The 24,153-nt window shown below is 49.2% G+C and overlaps 1 protein-coding gene across 3 annotated transcripts; it reads left to right on the top strand.

Annotated features, from left to right (window-relative positions):
- The first annotated feature begins 298 nt into the window (after positions 1-298).
- On the top strand, positions 299-5,614 carry LOC139248767 (E3 ubiquitin-protein ligase TRIM69-like). Of its 3 annotated transcripts, none has more exons than XR_011591064.1 (6): positions 299-811; positions 900-995; positions 1,095-1,301; positions 2,192-2,214; positions 2,300-2,415; positions 5,235-5,614. XR_011591064.1 is itself a non-coding variant. In XM_070872183.1 (4 exons), exons 1-4 carry the CDS (start codon positions 1,137-1,139, stop codon positions 5,402-5,404), a joined length of 474 nt encoding a protein of 157 aa, XP_070728284.1. In that variant the 5' UTR covers positions 1,020-1,136; the 3' UTR covers positions 5,405-5,614. The 3 variants fall into 3 exon arrangements, 1 of the variants encoding a protein (XP_070728284.1); XR_011591063.1 differs by lacking the exon at positions 5,235-5,614 and adding an exon at positions 3,930-3,974; XM_070872183.1 differs by lacking the exons at positions 299-811; positions 900-995 and having other exon boundaries at positions 1,020-1,301.
- Positions 5,615-24,153: the final 18,539 nt, after the last annotated feature.

The following is a 24,153-nucleotide window of genomic DNA, read 5'->3' as shown; positions in this document are numbered from 1 at the left end:
CAGTTTATGGATCTCTATCTCACACCGTGTGTCACCAGAGGGTTTGTGGTCGGCAGTGTGTTCAGTCTGGAGCAAAGTGCACTGGAATCTGGATCCCCACCCATCCCCGCCTCCTCCCTCCCTCTCTCTCCCTCCTCCCTCCCTCTCTCTTGCTCCACCCCTTGGACCGTCACCCTCCCGGCCAGAGTTCAATTATCCCCCTCTGCTCTCTAACCCTGTTTGTCCTTCAAACTGCTCTAGGTTTTGTCTCCCTGTGTAAAAGTCGATGGGACATACACTGCTGTATAATAATAATTCCCTGAGTAATACAGTGAATTTATCGGGAAATCGCTGAACTGAATTTAACGCAACAACATCGAAACTGAAAGCGGATTGAACCAGGACGTGCTGAAACGCAATCATGGCTTCTAATCAACAGGCCCACAGTTTGACTGAGGAATTAATTTGTCCCATTTGTCTGGATTGGTTCACCGATCCGGTTTCACTGGAGTGTGGGCACAACTTCTGCCGCTCCTGTATCTCACAGTGTTGGGAAAAGGAGGAGACAAACTCCTGCCCGGAATGTAGAGAGGAGTTTCCGGAAATAAACCTCAGGGTAAATCGGATCGTCCCGAATCTGGCCGAGAAAGCTCGAAAATTGACCCGGAATCTGAGAGAGAAGGAAAGTAAACTTCACTGTGACGAACATCAGGAAGAACTAAAGCTGTTTTGTGAAACTGACAAGAAACTGATCTGTTACACTTGTGTTATTGCGCGGGAACACAGAGAGCACCGCTTCATGACCATTAAAGAAGCTGTTGGAATCTACAAGGTAAAAGGGAACAGATTGGATCACCTGATTATTTTATCACATTTTCATGGTCTAACACTTTAATTCTGTAATTTTCTCCCAATCCCAGGATAAGCTGAAATCTTCCTTAGATTCTCTCACAAAGAAGAAATTGGCGGCTCTAGAAAGGGAATTAAAACAGAAGCAGCAGATTTCCGGAGTTAGGGTAAGGTCTCCCTGAGCTGGTTTTCTGGGATCTCGGTTAGTTTTGTTCCCTCTATCGCGGGACATTAATTATGTTTCACATTTCATTTGGTAAGAACAGTCGAGCAGTCTGTAGACCCGCATCACATCCCAGGTCACTAAAATGCACCAGATTCTCACTGAGAAAGAGCAGCGTTTAATCCGAGATCTCAGGGAACAAGAGGGGAAGATTGTAAAAACAATGGAGAAAAACCTTCGGGAAATTCAAGAGGAGCTCTCAAAATTGCAGAAAAAGATGGAGCAAAAAGACAGGCTGATATTTATGAAGGTGAGGATTATATTGTGGGTCAGTTCAGTGAAACTTCGCACAGTCACTAAATAACCAATGAGAACTGAAATAAATGCAGCATTTGCTGAAAAATTCAAAACTGATTTAAACCGATTGTTTTGTCTATTCCGGGGCGGTTCTGTTGTTGTCACCGAGCTAACCGGCTCCCACTGTGTCCGCACATTCCCGCGAATGCTGAGACATCCCGGGAATGAGTTGTCCTGATCTTGATATTTTGCTGTAATTATCTCCCTGTTGCGCACGGTTAATATTTTCCTGGAGCTCACATTGCAATCCAGTTCCAGTTCCATGTTGTGAGTGTGTGGTTGTGTGCGGTACGGTGGGTGTGACAGTCACTGTGTGTGTGAGTGGCACTGATGTTGAGTTCCAGTATCTGACACACGAATCGGAATGTTCAACTATTTACAGTCATAGAATCCGACAGCACAGATGGCCCATCGTGTCTGTGCTGACTGTTTGAAAGGGTGATCCCAATAGTCCCACTCCCCCTGCTCTTTCCCCATAGCCCTGCATATTTTCCTTTTCCAATGAACATCCAATTCCCTTTTGACAATTACTGTTAAATCTGTTTCCTGCACCCTGTCAGTCAGTGCATTCCAGAACATCACAAGTCATTGGTAAAAAAAATCCCAACTCACTTCTCCAAGATTTGTGAATGTGATCCCCAGGGCTCTCTGTTCCGGTACCCCATTTAAAATTGTACCATTTAGTTTACAATGCCTCTCCTCATTCTTCCTTCCAAAATGCTTCACTTCACACTTCTCTGTGTTAAATTGTATCCGCCCTGTGTCTGCTCATTTCACCAGCCTGTCTGTGTCCTCCTGAAGTCTTTTACTGACTCCTCACTGTTTGTGTTTTATTTATTTCAGGAGGAAGTTTGTCGGAAGAGGAGGTAGGACATGCTCTTTACTGAATCTCTGCACAGTTTGGTAAATATTTATGGTCAATTTATAACATCAACTGTGTAATATTTACAGGATTAGTGAGGACTATCCGGTGCTGTCAGTAGCAGATGGCGCCCTGTCTATCGGAAAGTTCAACGGCCCTTTACAGTACACAGCGTGGAGAGAAATGATAGACGCCATTAACCCTGGTAAATCTCCTATATTCCTTTTCATGATTTATAAATCCAGATGAGAAGTGCCTAAACCGTCTCCCTGACCCCGGATTAAATGATCACTGATGTCCGGGTCTGGTCTGGAAGTCAGGAGTCTTTGCACTGGAGAAGGGAGGGCTTGGGGTGATCTTACTGAAGTATTCAAGATCCTAAACGGCAGAGAGAAGATAAACATCCAGAGGTTTAACACAGTCACAGAGTCTACAACAAAGTAGCGACAGTCTCAAACTCAGAGAATGGCGGGAAAATATATCCGGGGGGAGGAGGTAGGATGGTGGGGGTTGTGGGGCGGAGGGACAAAACCGAGGGTCAGCCAGCAGAGGGCAGGACAATTCATGCACCTCCCGGCCACAGAGAAACTGTCACACAGAGAATAAATAGAAAGAACGTGTTTTTATATCCGACCTTTCACGACCTCAGGATGTCCCAAAGCACTTTACAGACAATGAAGAGTTTTTAAAGTGTAGTCACTGTTGTAATGTAGGAAACACCACAACCCATTTATGCACAGCAAGCTCCCACAGGCAGCAACGTGACAATGACCAGGTAACCTGTTTTCATGATGTTGGTTGATGGATAAATATTACCCAGGACACCGGACGGAACTAACTCCTTGCACCATTCCCTGAGGGTTCCAGCGGTCCCTTTAAGGACCACAGGTTGGGCCATTCTACAGACTGTTCCACTGGGTGGGACTTGCACAGCGCACACACCGCCCAATGGAAGACCAAGATTGCATTGGGGCCCCATGTACATTCTGGGATCCGGTTTGCATAAACTAATGAGGCTTCCCCCATGTTTAGTGCGGGAGCGCTGAATTCCTATTTCACGGCTGCGGCATAATTTCCCGGCGGGCCTTGGTGGGAACCAGATGGGAAGCACTGCGGGTGATTTTTGTCTCGTTACTGCTCCGTTTACGGTGTAAATCCGGGCGATAGTGAGACGTAAATCACTCCCAAATACTTTATACAGAGGTTATGGGAAGTAATACATTGTGGGAAGTGCTTTGAGACATTTGTCAGGAACATTAGAAATGTAAGTTTCTCCTTCAGATGTAATTGCAGTGTGTTTATTTCCATCGCATTCCTCATACTGGACTCTGCCTTACCTGTGAAATATTTTATTCACAACACTACTTTCCTTGTGGCCTTTGGAAACAGCGGCTTAAACCCCAGTCTCCCCTCCCCCGACCCCACTCACCCTGTCCCGCCGGTCACTCTCCCCCCTCCCGCCCACCCCCGCTCTCTCTCTCCCCTCCCCCGCTGTCTCCAGTGGTTTTCGGGTCTTTATCTCCGGGCGCTGCTTCCGCTGCAGCGCTGAGTCGGGCCCGAAATCGACGTAAATCGACCCCCGGGGCGTAAACCCTGGAGCGGCAGCAGATTCCAGGATCACAACCCAGAGCCCGAGTGGGCTCTTTAAACAGGAAAGTGTTCGAATAAACCACAGCAAGAAACTAAATCACTGCCTGTGTTCCTTCAACTTTCCCCCAGCTCCAGCCTCTCTGACTCTGGATCCGAACACAGCCCATCCCCGGCTCATCCTGTCTGAGGGCCGGACCCGTGTGAGACTCAGGGACAGAGAGCAGCCGCTCCCTGACACCCCGGAGAGGTTTGGTTCCTGGCCCTGTGTCCTGGGATCGGAGGGATTCACATCAGGGAGACACTACTGGGAGGTGGAGGTGGGGGACAAGACTCGGTGGGGTCTGTGAGTGACCTGAGAGTCTGCCGGGAGGAAAGGGGGATTCTCCCTGAGCCCAGAGAGCGGATACTGGATTGTGGGGCTGGAACACGGAAGTGCCTATTATGCCCTCACCTCCCCCTCACCGACCCCCCTCACCCCAAGTGTGGAGCCCCGGAAGATCGGGGTGTACCTGGACTATGAGGGCGGACAGGTGTCATTTTACAATGTGGACAACATGTCCCATCTCCACACTTTCACCCACACTTTCACTGAGAGAATCTTTCCCTTCTTCTACCCGGGACAGAATGATGGCGGGAAAAACTCCGCACCGCTGAACATCTGTGGGGTGAAAGGTCACTAACAGGCCCATCCCATAATTTCACCCTGTCTCCTGCAAACTGCAAACTGATAGGGGTCAGTCTCAGTCACAGCGGGGGGAGGGGGAGAGAGAGGGGGGAGAGATAGAGGGGAGGGGGAGGGGGGAGAGAGAGAGAGAGAGAGGGGGGAGGGGGAGAGATAGAGAGGGGAGGGGGAGAGAGAGAGGGAGGAGGTGAGAGGGGAGAGAGAGCGGGGGAGGGGGAGAGAGAGGGGGAGGGGGAGAGGAGGTGAGGGGGGAGGGAGAAACGGGGGGAGAGGGAGAGAGAGGGGGGGAGAGATAGAGAGGGGAGGGGGAGGGGGAGAGAGAGGGGGGAGGGAGAGAGAGAGAGGGGGGAGGGGGAGGGAGGAGGGGAGAGAGAGCGGGGGAGGGGGAGAGGAGGTGAGGGGGGAGGGAGACAGCGGGGGGAGGGGGAGAGGAAGGGGAGGAGGGGGAGAGAGAGAGGGGGAGGGGAGGTGAGGGGGAGAAGGAACAAAGCGATGGTGAATTGTGGAGGGGAACTCACTGGGTGCAATGACCTGTGACCTGCAGGAACCCGGTGACCGACCTGCCTGTAATGTTGCTCCACAGACAGAAGGTGGCGCTACATGGCGGTGTTTGAGATGAATTAGTGCAACACCTCTGCTGCCAAACCTGTTATTAAACTGCACAATACAAGCCGCATTTATATTTTTAAGCGATTTGAGGAATATTTACAACCCAGAGCCATGGACTAAACATATTTCTTTTAAATTTGCAGCTTGCTCTGGATCCTTATTTTACCCATCCCTGGAATTTAGAAGTTTAAGATGTGATTTGATCGAAGTTTTCAAGATATTAAGGGGAACTGAGAGCAATTATTTCCGCTGCTTGGGGAGTCGAGGACTAGGGACATGGTCTAAAAATTATAGCCAGGCCTTTCAGGAGTGAAGTTAGAAAATACTTCTACACACAAAGGGTGGGAGAAGTTTGGAATTTTCTTCTGCATACCGCAATTGATGCTGGATCAATTGTTAATTTTAAACCTGAGATTGATAGATTTTCATTCACCAAAGGTATTAAGGGATATGGGTCAAAGGCGGCTATATGGAGTTAGGACACAGCTCAGCCATGATCACATTGAATGGCGGCACAGGCTCCAGGGGCTGAATGGCCTCCTCCTGCTCCTATCCTGAACTAATGGGGCAGATTTTAAGAGCCCCTGCCTGGTGTAACCCGAGTGATCGTCGCCTGGAAATGGCACTAAAGTTTACGCTGGCGCTTCAGCCATCGCCACCTTGGGTGGGATCCTGAGATGTGCAGCGGGAACACCCTCCTGTTTCAGGGGGAAAACTCGTCAAACCGGGGTCCCGTGACGTACAGAGGACCCTGATTACAATCCTGAGGTACAAATGGGCGGAGTGAGGGCGCGTTGAGCGGCCAAACCAGCCGCTCTTCAAACACCCGCTGGAGGCCGCTCAGAAATCCGGCAACGTTTCTTTTATTGTTTTCTGTCTCTGCTTCTCTAAAATCTACAGATTAAAAAAAAAACATTCCTAGCATCACTTAACCATTATATTTCCGATTTATTTCATTTTGTTCACAAATATTTTCAACCTTCTCCGTCTTCCACTCCCTTCAAGGCCGTTTTTAATTTTTTTTTCATAGAAGTGCGAAAATTTCATGTTGAAAGTCTCTTCTGTATTTTGTTCATTCATTCCTGGGATGTGGTGGTACAAGGCCGGCATTTATTGTCCATCCCTCAGTGCCCTTGAGAAGGGGGTGGTGAGCCACCTTTTTGAACCGCTGCAGTCTGTGAGGTGAAGGTGCTCCCACAGTGCTGTTCGGGAGGGAGTTCCAGGATTTTGACCCAGTGACGATGAAGGAACAGCTGATATATTTCCAAGTGAGGATGGTGTGTAACTTGGAGGGGAACATGTAGCTGAGGGTGTTCCCCTGCCCCTGCTGCCCTTGTCCCTCTAGGTGGTAGAGCTCAGGTGTTTGGGAGTTGCTGCAGTGCGACGTGTAGATGGTACACACTGCAGCCACAGTCTGACGGTGATGGAGGGAGTGAATGTTTAAGGTGGTGGGTGGGTGGGTGCTGATCAAGCGGCTGCTTTGTCCTGGATGGTGTCGATCTTGTTGAACTTTGTTGGAACTACACTCACCCAAGAAAGTGGAGAGAATTGTGCTTTTTATATGGGGGAAGTCTTTGGGGAGTCAGGAGGTGATTGAAAGTCATTTGACCAAATCAGTTGTGAATATACTCGTGCATTAATTCTCCAGTTTTAAACCATGAGAGAACCCACTCTAACAGGTTAATGATTTAAATCACTGTTTTTGTTTACTCATGAATTATAATGGCTGATTTCTTCTAAAATAATTTATTATTTGATTGTTGCATTATAAATCATGAATCAGACATCTTATGCTGCCATTTCATTTATTTTCTTATTTGAAGTGGGTATGGATATTTACATTCTTGTACTCGTGTCTGGTATTCTTAAGATGTGCCCCCTGATTGAGGGTTTTACGGGTTAAATAAGAAAACAGGAAAGGCCCTCCGTACCAGGGTTGAGAATGTCCATTACATGTCTCCACACTCGATATTGGGTGGGCCCTTTAAATGTTCACACAGACACACTATGTTTGGCTGATGGTGGTCTTCACTAATAATATAAATATGAAACATTAAACAGAAAATAAAACCAGCTCAATATGCTACTTTATAATGTTGTTCCGTTATTTTTGTCGAGCGTGTCGTACCTCTGCCCCTCGGGCGGACTCTCCTGAAGTAGACAGAAACACAAATGTTAACGCACAGCAGACTGCTGGAATTGCTCAAACAGACTGAACAAGGCTTGACTTTGCAGTATGAAAGAGCTCGAGACTCAATAGTACAGTGTGGAGCAACTCGCTGATCTCAGCTGTCCAAAACCTGAAGGGAAAGGTTTGGGCCTTTGAGAGGAGCGGACGGGAACTAATGGAAGGAAACGATTGGAAAGCTAATTAGCAAAGGCGAGTGGATAGTATCGGACTAATTGAGTCAGAGTTTAGTGAAGTGGAAGTGCTGCTGCTCAATATTGATGGCGAGTCACTGGGGAGCTGTGACAGGGAGTTTTGCAACAGGTACAGGGTCAGCAAGAAACAGAAATAAGTGCTGGAGGAAACCGAGGACATTAGATAATAGAGAATACACTGACGGCAGGAAGAACACTTGTAAAGACACAATGTACAGATATAGGAACATAGGAACAGGAGTAGGCCATTCAGCCCCTCGAGCCTGTTCCACCATTCAATGAGTTCAAGCACTAACTCCTAATGCATTAGACTAATTCATGGAGGAAGAAGCAGTTCAGAAGCCAGAGAACATGGTTAGGTCAAAGATGCAGTTGGTGGGATGCAGGGAGTTTCTGGCTGTAGGGAGGTGGGTGATGATGACTGTGGTAATGATGATGAGTTGGTTACCTAGAGACAGGTCTGTGCACATTGAAGATAAATGACAAAAGATACTGGAGGAGCAGGAAGGGCTAAATGACAATGTAACAAATCCTGTCAGGCAGGGTGGGCAATTATTCTAGCTGGAGGGCCATTTAGCAAGTTTTGGTGAGCTATTGAGGGCCGCCCACCAACGTTACACCAATCGTGCGGTCCTGCACAAGCCGCTCCCGCCGCTGGAAGAGATATTGCGCATGTGTGGCTGCATAGTAACCGGGCGTGCAACACAATTAAAGGGACCGCGCACAAAAAATAATTTTGGGGAAGATTGCATAATTATAACCATTGCACAAACAGAAATTCAGAGAGCAGTCAGATGCTATATTACATACACAACATGTATTCAACACCGCTTAGAAATGAATCAAAGATAAACGTTTAAATGTGGTATCTTCTGGTCTCTGTAAATCAGTGCTGTGAAATCGAACTGTTCCCTCTTTGGAGCCTGTGTCAGCATCAATTTCCCAACTCAGTCATCCTCATGTCCCGCTGGAAAGATTACTAAAACAGTCCCAATTGGTGTCAGATGAGAACACCGCTGCCATCGTACTCTCGATACCGGGAGAGGAAAGATGCAGCCCGTAACTTTCTTCGGTAAAAGAGTTGTGCAGATGAGCAGCCATGAATCCACTCGACAATGTATAGGGCATATTCCAGTACACAGTGCATTCTGGGTACGGACGTCCGCCACAGGGGCCCAAAATTACAGCATGGATCCTTTCATGATAGAGCCAGGGAGGATTGCTTTAGTGAATTATAAATTTGAATGAAGTATTACTGTGGTTTTTCCTTGACTACAGTTCGGGTCTGTCTCTGACCCATGAGGAGTGAAAGTGGATAGACAAATGTGCAGCTCAAGCTCCGGCTCACATTCTACTTCTGTCCCATCCAGCGGGCCGGATAGAATGACTTGCCGGGCTGGATATGCCCACCACTGCTGTAAGGGCTCTGAAACCTCCCATGCAAGGATGGTCTAGTAAGTCAATGCAATTTCCTTTCTTATACTTCCTGTTCTTGGTGCAAAAAGTGTTTGCAAAGAAAATTGGAAATATGATTAATTAATTGCCTGTCAATCTGCAGCGATAATAATACTGAGACTTTTTAAAAAAAAGGAGAGATGTGACCAAATAAAAACAAGGGAACTGGTCAGGAATGTTGAAGTAACTGCAAGAAGCATTTACATTAGATAGGAGAGAGAAGACCAGGAGGAAAGGTGATCCACATGACATTGATTACTGAGTGGTATCTAGACAGCAGGTGGTGATAGACAAGAACCGGGTAACAGTAACAAGGGTAAACTAGGGGCCAAAAGATGGGAACATCTACAGTAAGCTGTATAGACGTGAATGCTGAATGCATCAGGAGTCAGCAATTCCAAACACGAGGTTACTGTAGCGCTCGGGAACTAGAGTGTTGTGGGAATATTATAAACATGGCTGACTGCAGAGGATGGTGCACGGGGACAGGAGGAGCCTGTTCCACCATTCAGTTAGATCATGGCTGATCTGCACCTCAACTGTATTCCCGCTTTTGCTCCATATCCCATGATGCCCTTAACCAACATAAATCTACCCATCTCAGTCTTGGAAATGTTGAACTGTTTGATCTTCACGTTCAGTCTTTTGAGGGAGAGATTTCCAGATTTTCAGACTCTGTGAATGGATCTTTAAAAAAACAAAAAAGTATTCAGGCACAGCAGAGTAGACAGCAGGGATGTGATGTGGGCCCGGATGTCAAAGACACCGAGGAGATTAAAGCTGTTCATCCTGTAAAAGAGCTGTCCAATTTATTCCCACACACAAGCCTTTTCCCCATAACCCTGAAAATTAATCCTCTTCAAGTAAATGTGCAATTGCTTTTTGAAAGTCCCTCTGGAATCTGCTTCCCCCGCCCTTTCAGGTTCCAAATCTTAACATCCCTTTGTGAAAAAATCTCTCCACATTTCCCTCTAGTTCTCTTGGCAATTATTTTAAATCTATGACCTCTGGCTACTGATCCACTTGCCAGAAGAAACAGTTTCTCCCTGTTTGCTTAATCAAAACCCCTCAGAATGTTCAATACCTCTATTAGGTGTTCCCCTTGCCCTTGTCTGCTCCAAGGAGAACAATCCCAGCTTCTACAATCTCCCCACGTAACTGAAGTTCCTCATTCCTACTATTTTCTATGTTTCGATGATCCTAGTAAACCGCCTTCTTACCCTCTCCAAGACGACAACAACCTTCCTTTAGTGTGGTTTCCAGAATTCTACACAATACTGAGGCCTAACCAGTGATTTGTCAAGGTTCAGCATGACTCCCTTGTTTTTGAATTCAATGCCCCCATTTGCAAAGCCAAGTATCCCACAAGCTTTCTTATTGTCTTATCAACTTGCCCTGCTACCTTCAAAGATTTGTGAACCTGCACCCCAGTGCCTTCTGTTTTTGCACAATCCTCAAAATAATACCATTTACATTATACAGCCTCTCCATGTTGTTCCCCCCAAAGTGCATCAGTTCACACTCATCCGCATTAAATTGTATCTGCCATGTGTCTGCCCATTTCTCCAGTCTATGTCCTCCTGAAGTCTGCTACTATCCTGCTCACTATTCACTACGCTGCCAAGTTTTGTATCACCTACAAACTTCGAAATTGTACTTTCTATCCCCAAGTTCAGGTAATTTATCTACAAGAAAAGCTGATCATGAATTCTCTTGGATTTCTAACAGATGCGTCTCCTTTCTGAATAAAATATTATCCTTTTCCTCATTCAGTTCTTTGACAAAGTTCCGTTCCTTTCCATCCAAAATATTGCACAATTTAGAAAATTGAGAGTCGACGAGGTTCTGCGATTGATTCGACTGATTCTGAGAAGACAAAAGATTTGTTAAAGAAGGAAACAAAACTATTGCAGGTCACAAGAACGTTGATCACAATGCTGAATAAACACCAAGCCACACTGCTGAAAATGCACAGGGATAGAGTTCTGTTAGCCAGACATGGGTGTCTAACACACTACCCGTACAGGCACAGCCCACATCGGCCCACTGAGAATTCACCACTTCGGAGATTATCTCTTACTGCTTAAACTCAAAATCATGAAAATAAGTTATATTCTGCTTCAGAGAATGTAGGATCGTGTTCATTTGCTCCTGGGATTCAAACTGTGTGTTCTGAAGATAATTCGTAACTGTCAAAAAAAAATCATGGTGATAAATGAGGGAAACGTTCTCACGCAGCGAGTTATGGTGATCTGGAACACACTGTCTGAAAGGGCGATGGAAGCAGATTCAATAGTAACTTTTAAAAGGCAATTGGATAAATATTTGAATAGGAGACATTCACAGGGCTCTGGGGAAAGAGCAGGGAGTGAGACTAATGGGACAGCTCTTTCAAAGAGCCAGCACAGGCATGTAGAAACATAGAAACATAGAAAATAGGTGCAGGAGTAGGCCATTCGGCCCTTCGAGCCTGCACCGTTATTCAATGAGTTCATGGCTGAACATGCAACTTCAGTACCCCATTCCTACTTTCTCACCATATCCCTTGATCCCCCTAGTAGTAAGGACTTCATCTAACTCCTTTTTGAATATATTTAGTAAATTGGCCTCAACAACTTTCTGTGGTAGATAATTCGACAGGTTCACCACTCTCTGGGTGAAGAAGTTTCTCCTCATCTCAGTCCTAAATGGCTTACCCCTTATCCTTAGACTGTGATCCCTGGTTCTGGACTTCCCCAACATTGGGAACATTCTTCCTGCATGTAACCTGTCTAAACCCGTCAGAATTTTAAACGTTTCTATGAGACCCCCTCATTCGACTGAACTCCAGTGAATACAAGCCCAGTTGATCCAGTCTTTCTTGATACGTCAGTTCCACCATCCCGGGAATCAGTCTGGTGAACCTTCGCTGCACTCCCTCAATAGCAAGAATGTCCTTCCTCAGGTTCGGAGACCAAAATTGCACACAATACTCCAGGTGTAGCCTCAGCAAGGCCCTGTACAACTGTAGTAACACCTCCCTGCCCCTATACTCAAATCCCCTCGCTATGAAGGCCAACATGCCATTTGCTTTCTTAACCGCCTGCTGTATCTGCATGCCAACCTTCAATGAATAAAGTACTATGACACCCAGGTCTCGTTGCACCTCTCCTTTTCCTAATCTGTCACCATTCAGATAATAGTCTGTCTCTCTGATTTTACCACCAAAGTGCATAACCTCACATTTATCCACATTATACTTCATCTGCCATGCATTTGCCCACTCACCTAACCTATCCAAGTCACTCTGCAGTCTCACAGCATCCTCCTTGCAGCTCACACTGCCACCCAACTTAGTGTCATCCGCAAATTTGAAGATACTACATTTAATCCCCTCGTCTGAATCATTAATGTACAATGTAAACAGCTGGGGCCCCAGCACAGAACCTTGCGGTACCCCACCAGTCACTGCCTGCCATTCTGAAAAGTACCCATTTACTCCTACTCTTTGCTTCCTGTCTGACAACCAGTTCTCAATCCACGTCAGCACACGACCCCCAATCCAATGTCCTTTAACTTTGCACATTAATCTCTCGTGTGGGACCTTGTCGAAAGCCTTCTAAAAGTCAAATACACCACATCAACTGGTTCTCCCTTGTGCAGTCCACTGGAAACATCCTCGAAAAATTCCAGAAGATTTGTCATGCATGATTTCCATTTCACAAATCCATGCTGACTTGGACCGATCATGTCATCTCTTTCCAAATGCGCTGCTATGACATCCTTAATAATTGATTCAATCATTTTACCCACTACCGATGTCAGGCTGACCGGTCTATAATTCACTGTTTTCTCTCTCCCTCCTTTTTTAAAAAGTGGGGTTACATTGGCTACCCTCCACTCCATAGGACCTGATCCAGAGTCAATGGAATGTTGGAAAATGACTGTCAATGCATCCGCTATTTCCAAGGCCACCTCCTTAAGTACTCTGGGATGCAGACAATCAGGCCCTGGGGATTTATCGGCCTTCAATCCCATCAATTTCCCCAACACAATTTCCCGACTAATAAGGATTTCCCTCAGTTCCTCCTCCTTACTAGACCCTCTGATCCCTTTTATATCCGGAAGGTTGCTTGTGTCCTCCTCAGTAAATACCAAAGCAAAGTACTTGTTCAATTGGTCTGCCATTTCTTTGTTCCCCGTTATGACTTCCCCTGATTCTGACTGCAGGGGATCTACATTTGTCTTTACTAACCTTTTTCTCTTTACATATCTGTAGAAGCTTTTGCTGTCCGTTTTAATGTTCCCTGCAAGCTTCCTCTCATACTCCATTTTCCCTGCCCTAATCAAACCCTTTGTCCTCCTCTGCTGAGTACTAAATTTCTCCCAGTCCCCGGGTTCGCTGCTATTTCTGGCCAATTTGTATGCCACTTCCTTGGCTTTAATACTATCCCTGATTTCCCTTGATAGCCACGGTTGAGCCACCTTCCCTTTTTTATTTTTACGCCAGACAGGGATGTACAATTCTTGTCGTTCATCCATGCGGTATCTAAATGTCTGCCATTGCCCATCCACAGTCAACCCCTTCAGTATCATTCGCCAATCTATCCTAGCCAACTCACGCCTCACACCTTCAAAGTTACCCTTCTTTAAGTTCTGGACCATGGTCTCTGAATTAAATGTTTCATTCTCCATCCTAATGCAGAATTCCACCATATTATGGTCACTCTTCCCCAAGGTGCCTCGCACAACGAGATTGCGAATGAATCCTCTCTCATTACACAACACCCAGTCTAAGGTGGCCTCCCCCTGAGTTGGTTCCTCAACATATTGGTCTAGAAAACCATCCCTTACACACTGCAGGAAATCCTCCTCCACCGTATTGCTTCCAGTTTGGTTAACCCAATCTATGTGCATATTAAAGTCACCCATTATAACTGCTACACCTTTATTGCATGCACCCCTAATTTCCTGTTTGCTGCCCTCCCCAACATCACTACTACTGTTTGGAGGTCTGTACACAACTGCCACTAAGGTGTTGTGCCCTTTGCTTGGTCACAATGACCTCCTCCTGTGCTGTGTGTTTCTATGGTTGTAGGTAGTGACAATAGAGACATGGTGAGCCCCCACCTCCCAGTCATCCCCTATACCACCCAGTCACCTCCCTCACCCCCTATACCCCCCTTGCCCCCTATACCCCCCAGTCACCCCCGATACCCCCCCACCCCGTATACCCCCAATCACCCCCTCTACCCCCGTCCCCCCTATACCCCCCAGCCAACCCCCCTATACCCCCCAGTGCCCCTTCACCCCCCTGTCACTCCCCCTATACCCCCTCACCCCCTTGCCCCCCTATACCCCCCTCGCCCCCTATATCCCCCAGTCCCCCCCCTCGCCCCCTATACTCCCCAGTCACCCCCTATACACCCCCTCGCCCCCTATACCCCCCAGTCACTCGCCTATACCCCCCAGTCACCCCCTATACCCCCAGTTCCACCCCTCACCCCCAGTCACCCCCCAGTCACCCCCTATACCCCCGTCCCCTATACCCCCCAGTCAACCCCCCTATACTCTCCAGTGCCCCCCTCACCCCCTGTAACTCCCCCTTATACCCCCCTCGCCTCTATACCCCCCAGTCCCCCCCTCACCCCCTATACCCCCCAGTCACCCCCCTATACCCGGGGAGGCCGGGCCGGGCAGGGGGGGAGGCCGGGCCGGCGGGTGGGGAGCCGGGGGAGGCCGGGCCGGGCCGGGCCGGGGGGGGGCCGGGGGAGGCCGGGCCGGGGGTGGGGGGAGGAGGAGGCCGGGCCGGGGAGTTGGGGAGGCCGGGCCGGGGGGTGGGGAGCCGGGGGAGGCCGGGCCGGGGGGGGGGGGGGGGAGCCGGGGGGGGCCGGGCCGGGGGTGAGGAGGAGGCCGGGCCGGGGGAGCCGGGGGAGGCCGGGCCCGGCCGGGGGGGAAGGTGAGCATTACATTGTGGCTCAGTTCACTGACACTTCACACAGTCAGTCAGTAACCGATGGGAAGTGAAATAAATGCAGCATTTGCTGAACATTTGGAAGCTGATTTAAACCGATAGTTTTGTCTATTCCGGGGCCGGTTGTGTTGTTGTCACTGAACTAACCGGCTCCCACATTGCTCCCTCCCGGGAATGAGTTGCCGTGTGTGGGTGTGACAGTCCCTGGCTCTGTGTAACACTGATGTTCACTTCCAGTCTCTGACACAAATCACACTTTTCCATCACTTACAATCACACAATTCTGCAGCACAAAAGGCCAGTGTGCCCAGTGCTGGCTCTCTGATAGAGATATGCAATTGGTCCCACTCGCCCTGCTCTTTCCCCTTATCCTGCCATTGTTTTTTTCCCTTTGCAAGTCGATTTCCAATTCCCTTTTTGAAAATTCCTGTTAAATTTGCGTCCTCCACCTTTCACTCAGTGAATTCCAGTTCATCACAAGTCCTTGTTTTAAAAAAACACTTACTTTTTTTGCCGATTATCTTAAAGATTTGTGAATATGATCCCCCAGGTCTCTCTGCTCCTGCACCCCATTTAAAATTGTACCATTTTGTTTACATTGGTTCCCTCATTCTTCATTCCAAAATGCATCACTTCACAGTTCTCTGTTTAAAGTTTATCTGCCCTCTGCTCATTTTACCAGCCTGTCTGTATCCTGCTCAAGTCTTTTACTGCCCTCACTGTTTGTGTTTTATTTATTTCAGGAGGAAGCTTGTCGGAAGCGGAGGTAGGACATGCTCTTTACTGAAACTCTACACCGTTTGGTAAAATATAAGTTTTTCTTTATTCATTCAAGGGATGTGGGCATCACTGTCAAAGCCAGTATTTATTGCCCATCCCTAAATGCCCCTTGAAAAGATGTTGGTTGGACACATTCATGAACCTTTTTTTTTCCAAAAATACACTTTATTCACATAAAATGTTCACAATACATTGGAAAATAGTTCAGTCCCTTGTGGTCAGCAATTCCATACAATTCGTTTGGATGTGGACAGCAGTTCCATACAATGCACTAGCGTGCATTTAATTTCAAGGTGCAGTTTAGTACAATCCTAAACGTAGTACTGTGCAAGTGAGGGTATTACATGGAGGAGATGAGAACAGGTTTATATTCGATTCCAGGATACATTTCAATACCGATCATGAATCACGTTACACGTAGCACTATGGAGATGAATGCAGTACACAGACCGGATTGGGATACAGTTATATTTCTTTACAAGTTACTAAACAGTGCAGAGACTTTCATTATACATGGCACAACACAGGCGTTTTTCAGTACATGGTGCTCTATGTATACAAGCAGATTAACAAGTACAGCCCGAGGGGGATCTGATTCCATCCCCTGGGTTACCATGGCGGAAGGGCCTTAAACTGTGGCTCTTCCCCATCGTGCCTTTTCGGCGACTGCACCAATCTTTAGTGCGTCCCTCAGCACGTACTCCTGGACCTTGGATTGCGCCAGTCTGCAACACTCGACCGTGGATATCTCCTTGCTCCGGAAGACCAGCAAGTTTCGGGAAGACCAAAGTGCGTCTTTCACCGAGTTGATGGCTCTCCAGCAGCAGATGATGTCTGTCTCGGTGTGTGTCCCTGGAAACAGTCCGCAGAGCACAGAGTCCTGTGTTACAGAGCTGCTTGGGATGAACCTCGACAGCAACCACTGCATCTCCTTCCAGACCTGCCTTGCAAAAGGACAATCCCAAAGGAGATGGATGACTGTCTCGTCCGCACCACAGCCAACTCGGGGGCAGAGTGTCATGTCTCTGAAACCCCGGCTGTGCACGAAGGATCTGACTGGTAGGGCCCTTCTCACCGCCAACCAAGCTATGTCTTGGTGCTTGTGTGAAAGCTCTGGTGATGAAACATTCTGCCAAACGAGTTCGACAGTCTACTCGGGGAACAGTCCGACAGGATCCATCATCTCCTTCTTTTGTAGGGTGTCCAGGACCTTGCGTGCTGACCACTGCTTTATGGCCTTTTCTTGAAAAGCTTTTCCACGAAGGACAGGTGGTCAGGCATGGTCCAACTGGTTGGAGCGTTCCGCGGCAGCCTGGCCAGATCCATCCTTCGCAACACCGGGGACAGATAGAATCTCAGCACAGCTTGATGCAGCCGCACACAAAGGTGGCCATCAGGATGAGGGCCACGTTCGGAACGTCCTTTCCCCCCTTGTCCAGAGATTTGTACATCGTGTCTCTGCGGACACTTTCCATTTTCCATCACCAGGCGAAATGGAAGATGGCTCGGGTGACTACCACGGCACAGGAGCAGGGTCTGGGCCAGACCTGCGCCATGTACAACAACACCGAGAGCATCTCACTCCTGATGACCAGGTTCTTTCCTGCCATGGAGAGTGAGCACAGCTTCCACCATCCCAGTTTATGTTTCGCTTTAGCGATACGCGCCTTCCAGTTTTTGACGCACGCCCCGTCCACTCCGAACCATATTCCCAAAACCTTCAGGTAATCTGACTTCACGGTGCAGGGAATAAAGGATCGGTCGGCCCAGCTCCCAAAGAGCTTTTGCTGCGATTTACCTTCGCTCCCGAGGCCAGTTCAAACTGGTCACAGATTGTGAGCAATCCGCGGACCGACTGCGGATCTGAGAAAAAGACGGTGAAGTCAACCATGTACAGGGAGGTCTTGACCTGAGCGCCTCCGCTGCCTGGGATTGTCACCCTCCTATTGCCCGCATCCTTCCTGATGGACTCAGAAAAGGGCTCGATACAGCACACAAACAAGACATAGGAGAGGGGACAGCCTTGCCTGACTCCAGACCTGATCGGAAAGTTGATTAGAACTGACCTAGTGATGTCTGTGTAGAGCAGTTGGATCCAATTGCGGATACCCTCCCCAAACCCCATATTGGAGAGCGCGTCCATCAGGTATGTGTGCGATATCCTGTCAAAGGCCTTCTCCTGGTCCTAGCTGATTAAACAGGTGTCCACCCTCCTGTCCCGCACGTAGGCAATCGTATCCGTGAGTAGCGCGAGGCTATCAGAGACCTTCCTACCAGGGACAGCACAGGTCTGGTCTGGGTGGATCACCAGCTCCAGAGCAGACTTGACCCTGTTGGCGATGACCTTTGACAGGACCTTGTAGTCCACATTGAGCAGCGAGATGGTCCGCCAGTTTTTGATTTCCTCCCTCTTCCTCTTCTGCTTGTAGATGAGGGGGATGATGCCTTTCCTCATTGATTCTGACATGCTGCCAGCCAGAACCATACCCCCCTATACTTCCAGCAGGTCTGGGCCCATCCAGTCCCACAGAGCCCAATACAACTCGACTGGGAAGCTGTCGCTTCCGGGAGTTCTCCTCATCGCGAGGGACCGGACGGCCATTGTCAGCTCGTCCAGAGTTAGCGGGTGGTCCAGACTCTCCCGCTTGCTGTCGTCTGAGACCTCTGAGATAGACGACAGGAAAGACTGGGAGGCCGCGCGGTCTGTGGGCTTGATGTCTTACAGCCCAGCATAGAAGGATTTGTTGATCCTCAACATGTCGGGCTGCAGAAGACGTCACAGAACCATCTTCTTCCTTTAGGCTAGTGATCACAGAGCTCCCCCTGTGTACCTTTTGGAAGAAGAAACATGAACACGTCTCATCCTGCTCGACGGAGCAGACTCTGGAGCGGAAGATGATTTTGGAGGACTCTGAGGCAAAGAGCGAGGCTTGCTGGCCCTTCACCTCTTGGAGTTCCTCCGCGACATCGACCCCCATCGACTGCAGCAGGAGCAGGTTTTGCATGCTCTTCTGGAGTTGGGATAATTCCCTCTGTCTCCCTCTCGCCTCCTGAACACCTTTGAGGATGAAGAACGTCTTGATGTTTGCCTTGATTGTTTCCCACCAGTGCATCGGGGAATCAGAGAGGGGTTTTACGGTTCTCCAACCTTTGTAATCCCTCTTGAGTTCCTGAACGTTTTCCGGGGTCAACAGTTTCACGTTGAGCTTCCATATTCCCTGCCAACTTTCTGGTCTTCCTGTGGGAGGCAGTCGGCCAGTAGGAGGCAGTGGTCAGAGAAGAACACCGGCGTGACGTCGGTGGATCTGACCTTGAGCGTGTGGGACACAAACAGGAAGTCTATTCTGGAACGGACGGACCCGTCTGGTCTCGACCAGGTGTATCTGAGCGGTGCTCCATCTGCAGGGTTGCTGAAGACGTCGCACAGCTTGGCATCTTTTACCGTGTCCATCAGGAGTTTGGATGTGTCCAGTTTGCTGTCGGCTCTGCTGGATCATCCAGCCGCATCGATGATACAGTTGAAATCACCGCCCAGAACGACCGGTCTGGATGTTGCCGGCAGCAGTGGGAGCTGCTGGAGGAGGGCCAGTCGCTCGCTTCTGAGAGGCGAGGCATACACGTTAATTAGCCTTCGAGGAACATTTTTATACAATACATGTGCTACGAGGAGGCGGCCGCCCACCACCTCCTTAACTTCGGTGATGGTGAAGTTACCTCCCCACAGCAGAATGCCCAGGCCGGAGGAACGGCAATCGTTGCCTCCTGACCAGACGGATGGTCCGTGGGACCACCATTGCGAACACTGCCGGTAACTGCTGAAGAGCGGCAGGCCGCACTCCTGCAAGAACAGCAGGTCTGCCTTGACCTTGGCGAGGTACCCCAAGGTGGAAACACATCGCGTAGTCGACGTAATGCTGCGCACGTTGATGGATGCAATCTTTAAACCCATTTTTAAATTGGTGATTACAATCCAAACATTACATTTCGAACACGCAGTCCTTTGGCCCTGTGGCCTGTTCCCGTATACATAGGTTATCTTTAAACTCTTCTACTGCACCTTGGCTGAGATATGGGTTGTCCTCTGCCTTGGGGATGCTTCGACCAGGGGACACCAGCAGTGTGGACTGGGGGGGGTCCTCCATGTCAACTGGGCTGCCCTCGCCTGGTGTTGGTTGTTCCTTGTGTGCACCCCCTGTGGTGTCATCGCTCACAGTGTTCTGTCGCTTCGTCGCTCCCGGAGATCCGGAGCGGGGGTGTATCGGTGACATCACTGGTCCCGGAGCTGGACTGCGCTGGTCCCATTGGCGTTTTGCCTCTTCTGCTGGTGGTAGTGGGGGCTTTTGCCTCGCCCTTCACCATCGGAAGAGCTGCAGCCACTGCTGTCCATTGTGGGCGGTAAACGTCTTTTGCCTCTCGTTTCTGCAGGAGATCTCTTTTCCTTTGACTTGCGGGCCGCCTTCTTCCTGGTGACACGCTGCCATTCCTGTCCCTCTTCTGCTTGTGTTCCCTCCCCTTCCATGGACTCGGTGTCTCGGGGTGGGGGGAGTTTCACTGCTGGGTGTTCGTGTCTGGCGGCTTGCCGTAGCAGACTTCCCTTCCTCCTCTCGGTCAGTGTCCACTAGGGCGGTGGTTTGTTCGCACGGTGTCTTGGAGGGGAGGGAGGTGTAGATCTCTTCTGGGGCGTTGCACTCCTCAGCTTTCTCCTCACATGTCACCATGTTCTTTGCCGCCTGCGCAGAGCTGAAATTGCGCTTGGGGCAGGCCTTGTACAGATGTCCAGCCTGACCACAGAGGTTGTAGCACTTGCTCTATTTACAGTCCTTTGTCTGGTGTCCTTCCTTCTTGCAGTTGCGGCAAATGATTGTTTTGCAGCTTGCCGCCACGTGGCCTGCTTTCCCGCTGGTTTGGCACATGTTGGGTTGTCTGACGTACACCATGTAGCCCTGACTTCCTTCGATGGCGAAGATGGAGGTGGGGGTGCAGGATGGTTCCGCTGGCGTCCACTTTCAAGGTGACCAGGATCTGGTGCTTGCTGGTCCAAATCCCATGGAAATCCTTCAGGTCGATGCTGTTTCCTGCCCCATCAACATACCTGGCGAGGAATGTCAGCACATCAATGACCTGATGTGGGGGTTGTACATGCTCACTGTGAGAGTGCGTTTCCTCTGCGATGGGAGGGTGAACAGTGGTTCCCAAGTCAGCATTGACCGCAGTGGTTCACTCGCCTCCTTCAATCCCTTCAGGATTTTCAGGCATTGGGTGACGTTTCTGAAGGTTACATCAAAGTAACCTCTCTTCGGGATGTTCTGCAAGGCAGATATTTTCATGCCACAGGTTTCAAGCAGAATTTTCTTCACGAAGATGTCCCGTTGCATCGTCTGTCCTTCCACTTTCTTTACCGTCACTCGGATGGTGTTTCGGACTCCCTGGTTCGCCGCTCGGTTGGTCACCATCAGGTTTGCAGATTCCTCCTTTCGGCTTGTGTTTTGGCCGAAGCCTTGAACCACTGCAGGTGAGAGTACTCCCACAGTGCTGTTAGGGAGGGAGTTCCAGGATTGTGATCCAGCGACGATGAAGGAATGCCGATATGTTTCCAAATCAGGATGGTTTGTGACTTTGAGGGGAACGTGGAGGTGGTGGTGTTCCCATGGACCTGCTGCCCTTGTCCTTCTAGCTGGTAGAGGTCGCGGGTTTGGGAAGTGCTGCCGAAGAAGCCTTGGTGAGTTGCTGCAGTGCATCTTGTAGACGGTGCACACTGCAGCCACGGTGCGCCAGTGGTGGAGGGAGTGAATGTTTAAGGTGTTGGATGGGGGGCCAATCAAGCGGGCTGCTTTGTCCTGGATGGTGTCGAGCTTCTCGAGTGTTGTTGGAGCTGCACTCATCCAGACAAATGGAGTGTATTCCATCACACTCCTGACTTGTGCCTTGTAGATGGTTCAAAGGCTTTGGGGGGTCAGGAGATGAGACACTCGCCGCAGAATACCCAGCCTCTTACCTGCTCTTGTTGCCACTGTATTTATGTGGCCGGTCCCGTTAAGATTTTGGTCAATGGTGACCTCCAGGATGTTGGTAGGGGATTTGGTGATGATAAAGTCATTGAATGTTAAGGGGCAATGGTTAGACTCTCACTTGTTGGAGATAGTCATTGCCTGGTACTTGTGTGGTGCGAATGCTACTTGCCACTGATCAGCCCAAGCCTGAATGTTATCCAGGTCTTGCTGTGTGCTGGCATGGACTGCTCCATTATCTGAGGAGTTGTGAATGGAACTGAACAGCGAACATCCCCACTTCTGACATTATGATGGAAAGAAGATCATTGATGAAGCAACTGAAGATGGTTGGGCCTAGGACACTGCCCTGAAGAATTCCTGCAGTAATGTCCTGGTGCTGTGATGATTGACCCCCAATCACCACTACCATCTTCCTTTGTGCTAGGTATCACTCCAGCCAGTGGAGAGTTTTCCCCCTGATTCCCATTGACTTCAGTTTTACTCGGGCTCCTTGATGCCACACTCGGTCAAATGTTGCCTTGGTTTTGAGGGCAATCCCTCTCAGCTCACCTCTGGAATTCAGCTCTTTTGTCCATCTTTGGACCAAGGCTGTAATGAGGCCTGGAGCTGAGTCGTCCTGGTGGATCAGCGAGCAGGTTATCAGTGAGTAAGTGCCGCTTGATCGCACTGTTGTTGACACCTTTGCTAATGATTGAGAGTGGACTGATGGGCCAGTAATTGGCCGGATTGGATTTGTCCTGCTTTTTGTGGACAGGACATACCTGGGCAGTGTCCTACATTGTGGGATAGATGCCAGTGTTGTAGCTGTACTGGAACAGGTTGGCTAGAGGCACGGCTAGTTCTGGAGCACAAGTCTTCAGCACACCAGCCATGATGTTGTCAGGGCCCATAGCCTTTGCTGTATCCAGTGTGTTCAGCTGTTTCTTGATATCACGTGGAGTGAATCGAATTGGCTGAAGATTGGCTTCTGTGATGGTGGGGACCTCAGGAGGAGGCCGATATGGATCATCCACTTGGCACTTCTGGCTGAAGATGGTTGTAAACACATCAGCCTTTTCTTTTGCAGTCACGTGCTGGGCTCCGCCATCATTGAGGATGGGGATATTCATAGAGCCTTCTCCTCCCGCTAATTGTTTACTGGTCCACCACTATTCACCACTGGATGAAGCAGGACTACAGAGCTTTAATCTGATCCGTTGGTTGTGGGATCGCTTAATGTTGTGTACAGCATGCTGCTTCCGCTGTTTAGCGTGCATGTATTCCTGTGTTGCAGCTTCCCCAGGTTGGCACTTCATTTTCAGGTATGCCTGGTACTGCTCCTGGCATGTTCTTCTACACTCCTCATTGAACCAGGGTTGGTCCCCAGGCTTGATGGTAATGGTAGATTGAGGGATATGCCAGGCCATGAGGTTACAGACTGTGGAGGAATTCAATTCCACTGCTGCTGATGGCCAACAGCACCTCATGGATACCCATGAGCTGCTAGGTCTGTTCTGAATCTATTCCATTTAGCACAGTGGTAATGCCACATAACACGATGGATGGTGACCTCCACGTGAAGATGGGACTTCATCTCCACAATGACTGTGCGGTGGTCGCAGTGACCAATGCTGTCGTGGACAGATACATCTGCGACAGGTAGATACGTGAGGATGAGGTCAAGTAGGATTTCCCTCGTGTTGGTTCTTTCACCACTTGCTGCAGGCCCAGTCTGGCAGCTATGTCCTTCAGGGCTCAGTGAGTAGTGGTGCTACTGAGACACTCTTGATGATGGACATTGAAGTCCCCTACCTAAAGTACATTCTGTGCCCTTGCTACACTCAGTGCTTCTTCCAAGTGGTGTTCAACATGGAGGATACTGATTCTCAGCTGATGGAGGGCGATAGGTAGGAATTAGTGGTTTCCTTGCCCAAGCTTGACCTGAAGCCATGAGACTTCATAGTGTCCAGAATTAATGTTGAGGACACCCAAGGCCACTCCGTCCCGACTGTATACCACTGTGCTGCGATACCTGGTGGGTCTGTCCTGCCGGTGGGACAGAACATATCCAGGGATGGTGATGGAGGAGTCTGGGACATTGGCTGAAAGGTATGCTTCTGTAAGTATGACTGTCAGGCTGTTGCTTGACTAGCCTGTGGGACAGCTCTCCCTATTTAGGCACATGTCCCGAGTTGTTGGTGAGAAGGACTTTGCAGGCTCGATTGGGCTGGGTGTACTGTTATCGTGTCCGTAGCTGGTGCCGAGGTCGATGGCGGGTGGTTCGTCCGGTTTTATTCTTTTTATTGTTTGTCGTAGCAGTTGTGTACAACTGAGTGGCTTGTGAGGCCATTTCAGAGGGCAGTTCAGAGTCAACTACATTGCTGTGGGTCTGGAGTCATACATCGGCCAGGCCGGGTAAGGACGGCAGATTTCTTTCCCTGAAGGACATTAGTGAACCAGATGGGTTTTTATGACAATCCGGTAGTTTCATGGTCACTATTA

This window comes from Pristiophorus japonicus, unplaced genomic scaffold (genome assembly GCF_044704955.1).
Source record: "Pristiophorus japonicus isolate sPriJap1 unplaced genomic scaffold, sPriJap1.hap1 HAP1_SCAFFOLD_293, whole genome shotgun sequence".
Classification (NCBI taxonomy): Eukaryota; Metazoa; Chordata; class Chondrichthyes; family Pristiophoridae; genus Pristiophorus; species Pristiophorus japonicus.
The sequence above is the reverse complement of the archived record's forward strand: the minus strand, read 5'-3'. Positions and strand labels throughout refer to the sequence as shown.